The sequence below is a fragment of the Balaenoptera ricei genome, chromosome 1 (genome assembly GCF_028023285.1).
Source record: "Balaenoptera ricei isolate mBalRic1 chromosome 1, mBalRic1.hap2, whole genome shotgun sequence".
Classification (NCBI taxonomy): domain Eukaryota; kingdom Metazoa; phylum Chordata; class Mammalia; order Artiodactyla; family Balaenopteridae; genus Balaenoptera; species Balaenoptera ricei.
This window is the reverse complement of record NC_082639.1, coordinates 18,175,805-18,186,129: the sequence shown is the minus strand read 5'-3', so window position 1 is coordinate 18,186,129 and position 10,325 is coordinate 18,175,805. Positions and strand designations below refer to the sequence as shown.

Sequence of the window (10,325 nt, the reverse complement as noted above, 5' to 3'; positions counted from 1 at the left end):
GCCGGGATCGCGTCTCTGTCCATGAGGGGGGGAGGGGGTGGCGCGCGCGCCATTTCTAGTCGTTTTCAAAGCGCCTCGCGCTGATTCTCACGGGCCCGGCCTCCGGCCCCAGCTCTGCCCCGGTGAGTCTCGCGCCGGCCCGCGGGGGGAGGGGCCGGGAGCCCCGATCCGACCCTACTGGGCCCGGCCGGGGCACGGCGCCTTGTCCCCAGTTTCGTTTTCGTTCCGAGGCCCCGGGGTGGGGGTGGGGATGGGCTGGTGGTGGCTTCAGCCTCGTCCGGCCGCTCAGTTGAGGGCCTGGCCCAGCCGAGGCGCCTCCTCGCCTTCGCTCATCCTCCCCCCGCCCCTCCAACCCCCGGCCCGCGGTCCGGCCGGCCTGGCGCCCTCCGCGCAGGCTGCCGGTCCGGGCGCGCTTTTCCCGCCTCCGCCCGCTGCTCCACGCGGCCGGGCCGGGCCGGCGGCCTGGGGCGCCCGCGGCCCCATTGCCTCTCCCCGCCGGAGCCGTCTCGCTCCCGTCTCATCCGGCCTAGCCACGAGTGGGATGTGTTGATGATCCGGACCGGCACGGGGAGGGGGTGGGCAGAGGGCGGGATGCAAACCCCGGGTGACCTGAGCCGGGAGAAAACTTTTGTGTGAAGCAGAGGCCAAAAGGCTGGTTTGTGTAGGAAGCCTCCCTCCCCTCCCCCATTCTGCATGCTGCGAGTCGAGATTTGAAGGAAAAAATGACTACTAGAGGCCATGAAACTTAGCCTTCGAGCGGCGCCTGAGATACCTAATTCTAAGACTGTCATAGGCGCACGAAATTGGAAAGGCGATTCTTTTTTTTCTGCGGTAGAAACCGTAATTGCCAAAATTTAAAACTTGAAGCCACGGGGCTCTTGAAGGGTTCAGTCCTTTCACACTACCTGTTTCAGATTTTTGCTGTCCTCCGGAGGCTGAATTTATGTCTCATGAGTCAGTTGTAGGTTAAGGGCTTGACACTCCTAAGCCATGAGATAACCATTAGTCTTCATTGCGTTGGTTCTTTTAAAGCCGGTCTCTTAAATGTGAAGAATTTTCACGAGATGTTCAGAAAAAATCAGAGAGGGGCTAGTGTCAGACTTCCCAAATCTCCCAGCAGCCCTTATTTAAATTTCTACTTTTCGCAAAAAAGTTTAGATCAAATGACTTAAGTCACATTAGTGTATTTGCTGCATCCAGAAATATGGTTTGGCTGTGTGGCATCATATTGAATACACACAAGAGTTTTAAATGGTCTCATATGACATGAAAGTCTTTTTTTAAATGAGCACATTGTATTTGGCTTGAAGAGAGCTTGTTCCTTGATCCGAAAGGTTTTATTTTCTGGACTCTAATAGTTGTACTTTTTTGTTGTTGTTAAAGTTTACAGACTTTTTTTGGTAAATTTCAAACAATTTCAGAATCAACTTGTAGAGAGCCTTTGCAATGAATGGTAGTCATAAATATTTCTGTCTTGTGCTTAATATGCAACTTGTCTTTTTGCTTTACACATACTTTAAAAAAATACCACCTTAACAGATGTTCGTTGAACTTTTCTGTTAAAAATTTGCTTTCTTTCCGTGACTAATAGTATTCCAAGGTGCAATACTGCAAGGGTCTTGTGATACGGAGAACTTTTGAGTTCTGATGATCTTATGGTCGTATTTGGGGGTGGGGGAGCATGGAAAACTCTATGTTCACAAAGATGTTTTGGACTTTAGGATGCATCTTTATAGAAGTAGGTTGTATTTATCAGTAAACTGTTCATCTTACACTATAAGTAGTTTCTTGATGAAAAGTGCCAGTTTTGAATGTTTTCGTTTTTGCAAGTTCATCAGAATTTGAGGCTTGCCTTGAGAAACATTTATCCACCCAGCGATTAACCACGGAGTCTGCGTCTGTATAGACATTAGAGGGTTACTAAGTCTTAATAATGTTTTGTAATCATAAGTCATGATATTGTTTATCCCATTTTCAAAGTAACCCTTTCTGCTCTCTTCCTACGCTGTATTACCTCCTTCTCGGTCTTCTTCCCTTTTTCATTAACTTCAGCTAAATATCGGTGGACTTTGAAATGAAGTTGTTTTAAGTCGGAAAACTGTACCTGGTGCATTTGCACAGTGTTTTGATAAGCAGTCTGGAGGTGTGGTTATCTTACGTATGGGTTTTAGTGCTTTTTAGGAAACTTGTATTTTCTTTATAGCTGACTAGGTATCTTGAGTTTCATCAAGAAAAGTAGGCTTTTCCTTGAAATCCACCTTCATGTCCTTTATTTCAGTATTCGTTGCAATGTCTTTATTCTGGTGCTTATTATCTTCATCACATTATAATTTCACCACAGACAAATGCACTTTAACTTTAATTCCGTCTTTTGAAGAGGTAGTATAGAGACTGGCCTTGTATGGTTTTATTATTTAATCTCTCTCTTCGGGGAGTTGATCCATTTCAGCATTACATACAGGTTGAACACCCAAAATGATTTGGGTAGGTTAATCTGAGACATCTGACCTAAGTTTATCCTAATTAGGTAATGTTTGTTGAAACTATTTGGAAGGAATTAGTTATCCGTTCTAAAATATGTTTTTTAGGTTTATTTTACTGATATGAAAAATTCAGTATACACTCATGATTTTTTTTTTTTAAGAAGCAACCTTAACTATAGCTCACTTTTTATTTTATGTGGACTTAAAACAATCATTTAGCTTTTAAACCTGGTCATTTTTTCTTTTAAATCTGTGAATGGGAATAGCAAATTAATTTTAGAACAAAAATTAATGTCAAGTTGTGTTTTTTGCTTTGTTTTAAGTGAGGCGGAGAAAACCCAAATCACCAGAATGTTGAACTAGAGACAGCAGGGCATTTATTTCACACCTATCTTGGATTTGAAGCAGAGCTAGGAAAATTTGAAAGTCCTTGAACCTTAAGTTGTCTGTGGGTGTTCATTCTGTTTTTAAACCAAACTTTTTAAAACTGTGTAAGAATTGAGAGCTTGAGGGGCTTTTTAGGATTTTGTGGTGATTTGTTGATAAGCTCGTCAGGACACAACAGCTGCTTTTGTTAATCAGTGATTCTACCTTAAGTAAATTCAAGGCTTTATTTAACCTAGTGTACATGAAGTTCCTTAAATAACACTTCCATGTACATTTTCCATGGTTTTACAGAATTATTATGCAAATTTAGGTCAGATACATCAGAAAAGGCATCATAAAATAATATTTTGATAGAAGTTATTAGCAGCATGTATACAAATTAGTTTAGATAAATCATGCATTGTCCTACAAACTAGTTATTTCTGGCTTAATGTAATATAGCTCCTGAATTTTTTCCAGCAGCATAATAAAATGGCTAATCAGGTGAATGGTAATGCGGTACAGTTAAAAGAAGAGGAAGAACCAATGGATACTTCCAGTGTAACTCACACAGAACACTACAAGACACTGATAGAGGCAGGCCTCCCACAGAAGGTGGCAGAAAGACTTGATGAAATATTTCAGACAGGTATAATATACATTTCTTGTTTCTGACTGGTTATGAAAGTGAGGGCAAACCACTTTGAATTTTATAGACTTTTTTTAAGGTTAAATATTATTGTTTCTGATCTATATAGAGCTGAATGTTACTTTCCCTTCATTGAGGGCATATTGGGTTTGACTTTGATATTCTTATTTCATTATTTCCAAGCCTTCTTAGTGTTGAATATGCAGTCTTAGTTGTTTCAGAACAGTACATCAATTTCTTAGATTTACCATCAGTTAATATATATGTTTCAGCATATCAAATTTTACATTTTTTCTTAATCTAAATCAGTCATCATTTTGCTTTTACTTTTCTACTTTAGCTTCTTAAAGTGATTGTTAAAACAGCTTAGGTCTGATTAGGTGGCATAATAAGAGGACTAGTTAGAGTGTATTGTCTGAAATGATAATAAATGTCAGACTCCTTGAGAGTTTGTGGCCTGTCTAGTTTCTAACAGACAGAAATCCCCAACTCTCAGTAATTTGGAAGTGTTTGGTTTGTAACAGCTGCTTTTTTTTTTTTCTTTCTTTTTTTTTTTTTTTTTAAATCTAGGAGTCCCATGCTTAAGTGCTTAAGGAAATTTGAACATTTTAATATGGTGGTTGTAAGTGGTTTGAAGTTCTAAAGAGGGAGAGAAATATATCCCCTTAGGAAGTGTTGTTCATAAATAAATGTGTCCTCCCCCTTTGGGACCATAGATGGAAACTTTCTTCCTCTGTGTTTTGTGTGCCTATCCAGATTCTGGGAGAGAGAATTGAACTGTCTCACAAATGTGTCTTAAGTACCGTAGTAACAAATTTCTGGGGTTTTTTTGTCCTTAAAACATTTTTTTTTTTTTTAATCTGAGAAGCTCAAGATAATTTTAGACATTAAAATGACTTCTCAAAATGACTCCTGGGTGATGGTCCCATTTGAAAATCAGTCCTCAGGAACTTTCTGTGACATTCTGCCATAGAGAATTGGCAGTGATCTGCTTTGAGATACTCTCTTGTAGAGTGTTCTGTTACTAGTAAGAGGCCGATGGTTTGGGTGTAGGGTTGGATTGACAGAACGGACTGATGGGTATCCTGAGTTGTGGCTTTAGGTGGTGATATGGAATATTCAAGTAAGGAAACTCCAATTATTTAGGCATGCTCATTTTGAGCTCTTAAATCATGGCAACATTTTTTTAAAAGTAACTTCGCAAGTGACAGTATATATTATGGAGTAAAGTTCTTTTTGGCTTTACCAAAATGGAGTCACTTTTGATGTTAGTTCATATGGATTTGGGGGTTTTAATCTGCCAAATATTTCCATTTTACTTTGGATCAATTCTGAAATATATTGAGAAATATAAAATTTAACAAACTTAAGAAATTATACTTAAACTTAGTAAATGTTCTGTGTGCAGTTAAATATACTGTATATATATAGAATGCAGTGCATATATTTTCTGTATAGTTTGCTCGTTAAGTCCACAGTAAAGTCCTTTTAATGCCATTTGCAAAAATTGTCATTGTTGACAGTGTTGTGAATGCCACAGCATCTTTTAAAATCTCATTGTGACACTTCTGAAGAACAGAAAAATGCCTTAAAATATGACTTTCAGAATTGATTAATCAAGCTGCACTGGCATTTATAGAAAAGTTTAAAATTATGCCTTTCCACATTCTGACTGCAGCAAAATAGATGTTCAGATAAACAGATGAATTTCATTTTATCTTAGGTGTTAAGGAGGGAAAACCTGTGACACTTTTTGGAGAGTGGAAAGAATTATTTAGTAAAAGAGGTTCTCTCTTATTTTTTTCCCCACTTCTTGTGTGGTTAGCAATAACTCCAACAGTGCATGTAATTTGAAGGTTGCTCCTTGGGAAATACAGTGTGTTTTTAATCACCCTAACATAACTTGTTATATTAATGCTTAATCTGTAGTACAGTGTGTACATCAGATTTAAGTTCCGGAACTTAAACGTTTTGGGGAGTGGGAAATGGGGTTAGGATTTTTTTGGTTTTTTGGGGAATATGGGGATTGAAATTTATGTTTACAAGTGTTGACATTTTATCTTTTGTTTTCATACTTGTACTCTTGACCTTTCTGTATAGTATTTGTATAGCTGCCTATATGCATATAGTTAAATGAAAATTTAGTTAGTGATAGTATTGAATATAACAATTCTTGATTAAACACTGATAACACAGTTTAGATTTTCCCCTTTGTTGCAATAATGTTACCCCTTTTCAATTTAATTTTTAGGATTGGTAGCTTATGTCGATCTTGATGAAAGAGCCATTGATGCTCTCAGGGAATTTAATGAAGAAGGAGCTCTGTCTGTACTACAGCAGTTCAAGGAAAGTGACTTATCACATGTTCAGGTAAGGTCATTATTCAGAAATGTCTTTGAACAACTAATGATCTGAAATTATTTTACTGTTACTTTTTTTCCTGTGGAGGAGTGGTATTTTTGTTTCTGACTACCTCTGCTTCTTTTAAAAAATTAGCTTAAAGAAAAAAAGATCTACATGGCAGAGAGTTTTCAGAAACACAAGCATAAAGTAAAAGTCCCCCACTCCTTTGTAATATTTTTGGATTATGTGATCCTGTTTTATTATCTTGGAGGGAAATAATGTTGGTGGGAGGAATAGATTCAGGATACCTGGCAAAGTAGCCCAGATACATTTAAATATCAACCAATGGAAGACTGTTGTGCCAGTGTAGCAGGTAAACTCCCTAGAGGTCTTGTGTGTCTTAACTGCTGTCTGCTCCAGTTTGGCATGTAACAACCACTCTGCAAATATTTGTTGAGTGAATAAATGAGTAAATATTTTGTTAAAATTCTGGTCTTCTGAAATTTAAAGTTAATTATGTATTTGACCCTTCATCAATTCCTGGTGATTCTTTTTCATTGAATTACTTGGCTGTTCTAGAACAAAAGTGCATTTTTATGTGGAGTTATGAAGACCTACAGGCAAAGGGAGAAACAGGGGAGCAAGGTGCAAGAGTCTACAAAGGGACCCGATGAAGCAAAGATCAAGGTAAAACTTGACTTGGATAGTTGTAATGAAATTAAATTTAATTATGAGATCAAATGCTTCTTTTCATGTTTCCTAGAAACAGCTTTTATTGCACGTAAAAAAAAAAGAAAAAGAAAAACTAATGTTTGGAAATGAGATAATTTAGGGAAAATAAAGTAAGAAGAATTTTGGGGGCAGACATTTAATTATATGTTTGGTGAAAATTCCTAAACATACTCTCCCTTATTCCTTGTTCTTTTGGCTATGAATGACATATTTATTGATACTTCCAATAATAGTTTTTTAGATTGATTCAATCATGTCTCTTCAGTTTCTTTCCAAGTATTTTGTGTCTTTTCTCTTGCTGAAGAGGTGTTTTAATAACTGCTTTCCTCCTTCTCAGTTTTTATTTACTTCAGTTTCTTTGTTTGTAAACTGGGAACAGTAATAGTACCTACCTCATGAAGTGTGAAGGTTAAAGGAATTAAGATAGGTAAAGTGCTTAGAGTAATGCCTGGAATGTAGCGAGAACAGTGTAACTATGAGCCATTATTATTATTACTATTATTATTTAGATAAACTAAAAGGTGAATATAGGGCTTTTAGTAAAAGAATTAAATGGATATTGATGTTTTGCTGCAGTGATGGACTTTTGGGTTTGAAATAGTTAATTTATTTAATGTTGAAGTTTGTACAATTCTATGTTTTAGACAAGAAATATAACATAGTTTTTATCATGTAACTAGCTTATATAAAGCTCCTTTGTACCTTTTTTCCCTCATCTGTAAAATGGCACAATCCCATTCTTATATCTTTTAACTAATAGATGAAAACTCTATTTGCTGTAATGGTTGTTTTTTAAAAAACTTATTGCTGTTCATTGGATAGATCTGTATTATTTCCCTAAAGCTGGCTATTTGCTCTTGAGAAGGTGCATATTATATATGTAATATGAGTATATTACATATTATACAAGTAATGTATAATATGTAATATGAGTATATTACATATTATACAAGTAATGTATAATATGTAATATGTTTTGTGTGTATTCTATATTACGTGTATTTCTGTGGTTAAAATAGTCAAAGGTAGAAGAATGGAGAATCTAAGGTAACTGGAATCCCGGGGTTCCTCCAGAGATATTTTTGGAAAATATTGAACTTGGTGATGTCTGAAGTCTCTTGCTGCTCTGACATGCTGTGATTTTAAAAACCTGAAGTGTAAAATTCTCCTTTCTAGGTAGATTCCATTTCTTTTTTTCCATGTGTCTTTGTTCTGTAGGCCTTTCATATGAACACAAACCCTTAAGGGCAAGGACATTATCTTCTTTTCTATGATTCCTCTTAATACCTAATATAATGTTGTGAGGGAGGTTGGAAATCAGGAAACATAGTTTGGTTTTTGAAACCTGAGAGTATATTCATTTGGTAATTGCCAGATGTTTTGAGTCTGTGCTGTATGAGAAATGGTCTGGTTTTTATGGAGCTTATGGTATAGTAGGAGTACAAAACAACAGGATTAAACAAAATAAAGGTTAAGTTATTTGAGTACAGTGGAAAGAGTAGGACGATGTGAGAAATAGTAAATTAGAGAAGCTGCATAAAAGAGCTAGGACTTGATTTTTTTAAGGATAGAGAACTTTTTTTTTGTTAGTTGTATTATGAATTTATTATTGCCAGTATGATATGGACACTCAAATCACTTTGAGATCCTTTAATGCCAGCATCCTCACTGGAATTAATACAACCTTTCCATAATGTTCTTTAAAGGGGATAGAGAACATTTCATTTGAAAAGAGTCACTGGATGTAAGTATGCTATGTAAAGGGAGCAAATAAGGAAAAAATCTAATTGACATAGAGGGGGTGCAAAATGAGGAATACTGTGGTACATAAGTATGAATAGGTAGCCTGGGGTCAGCTTATGTCAAAGTTTTAGTAATCCTTTCCCCTTTTTTCTGTTCTCATAACAAAAATGTGATGTGTGCTTGGAGACTTAACTTGCCTGCAACTCCTTCCATTAAGTGTATGGAAAGGAGAAGTAAAAGTCAACCCGTGTGAGAGGAACCAGTGTGAACTTTGTGATTTTTTTCCCCTAACTAAAATACATAACCTAAGATGTTAGGGAACCTTTTGGAAAAGATTTATATTTTGATTTGTGTGTATATGATATTTAATATTCAACTATAAATAATTATGTATAATTATCTTTAGGCCTTGCTTGAGAGGACTGGTTATACCCTGGATGTAACCACAGGACAGAGGAAGTATGGTGGTCCTCCACCAGACAGTGTGTACTCTGGCATGCAACCTGGAATTGGAACAGAAGTAAGTGTTCTTCAGCTGTTCGCTAAAATCTTTCCAGTTTGTAAATAATTCTGCCTATTGTATGATGGGGGAAAAAATTGATTTTTTTCAAAGAGTAGCTATTATTATTTTTTTGGATATCCATCTGTATTTTGCTGCCATCATAAGTAGGGATAATCATGTGACTGGTAGATACCCAGACACTTTGTAAAGGAATGTAGAGTTTTTGGAACTGGCTACTAAAACTATGCAACTAACAACACACCATTTTAGGTCCTTGGGGTGAGGTTATTAAGGAGAAACAATTGCTTTATTCTGTTTTTGTTTTTGTTTTATGTCAGTAATTTTGAATGGTGCTTGTCCTCCCTCCTTGACCCTCCCCTTCATCACATAGAAGATACTCAGTGTTTACAGAAAGATTTATTGAAGGGAGTGGGTTGCACAAGGGAAGGATGTAGAATCAGATAAAAGGTTGAGCACATTGGTCTATACTTGAACAAAGAAGGAATCCATCCTCCATCTGTGTTTTCATGAAGGTCTCTTCATATACCTTTGTGCTAGCCTATTCTCATCCTTTAAATGGAAAAAACTGTGTGCCAAAAGGTAAACCCTGTTATTGCACGGACCTTTTCTGTTTGGTGTCTATTTAGTACCTAGCATAATGCCGGGAGTATAGTAGGCACATAGTATTTGACAAATAATTGGTTATGGTTTTTTTCTTTGAGTACTGTAATCCTGACTTCGTAACTTAAAATTTAAACTAGGTTAAATGATAATCTTATAGGATTTTCTTTAAAACAAAGTGATGGCGGTAGCTTCCTTAGGTGATGATGTCAGTTAAAATATTTAGGTGGTATTGTTATGTATCTCCTACTTATATTAGAATTCTAAGAAATCTTAAAACTTTACTCAAACGTTGTCAATAGCACCCTTCTAAAAGCTGAAACTTAACTTTTCAGGTAGCCAAAAGCAAAGATTATTATTTCTGGTTTGTGAATAGATAAAGACATCACCATTTAACATAACACTTTAGATGTATATCAGAGCTAATTCTAATTATGTTCTCTGTATGTAGAATGTTCTCTGTATGTAAATGTTTACAGTTACTGGTCTTTGTTCCCTGAACTTCTTTTATACGTTATTACAGTTAATGTTCTGTTTCTTGATATTTAACATTATTAAAAGGGCTCTAAGCATTTTTGGTTTTTTTGATACCTGTATCAGCTACATATGTTTGTTTTGAGTCTCAAAAAACTACTGTAAATTACTTAATGCTATATAATTATTGATAGAGTTGGGATTGGGACTCTAAACCATCTACATTCCTTACAGGAGCAAGTGTCATTGAAACAATATACAAGTGAATGATATCTTTAGCCTTTCACTCACTTTTGTCCTCTCATTAATCCCCCTCCACCATCCTTTATCTTTAATGTTCTATTTATGTTGTGAACCCTTTAAAATCTACATTTATATTTTATTTTTAAACAATATGGAAATATAGTTCAGC

General features: G+C 36.4%; 1 protein-coding gene across 3 annotated transcripts in view; it reads left to right on the top strand.

Annotated features, from left to right (window-relative positions):
• The window catches only part of HNRNPR (heterogeneous nuclear ribonucleoprotein R), a 33,923-nt gene continuing 23,598 nt past the window's right edge, over positions 1-10,325 (top strand). Inside the window, exons 1-5 of one of the 3 annotated variants that reach the window (XM_059915841.1) lie at positions 1-122; positions 3,333-3,498; positions 5,750-5,868; positions 6,421-6,528; positions 8,723-8,836. In XM_059915841.1, the coding sequence (XP_059771824.1) occupies positions 3,342-3,498; positions 5,750-5,868; positions 6,421-6,528; positions 8,723-8,836 (498 nt within the window). In that variant the 5' untranslated portion in view covers positions 1-122; positions 3,333-3,341. Of the gene's footprint in view, positions 123-3,329; positions 3,499-5,749; positions 5,869-6,420; positions 6,529-8,722; positions 8,837-10,325 lie in introns of all 3 variants that reach the window. The other 2 variants (XM_059915847.1, XM_059915856.1) reach the window with 2 other exon arrangements.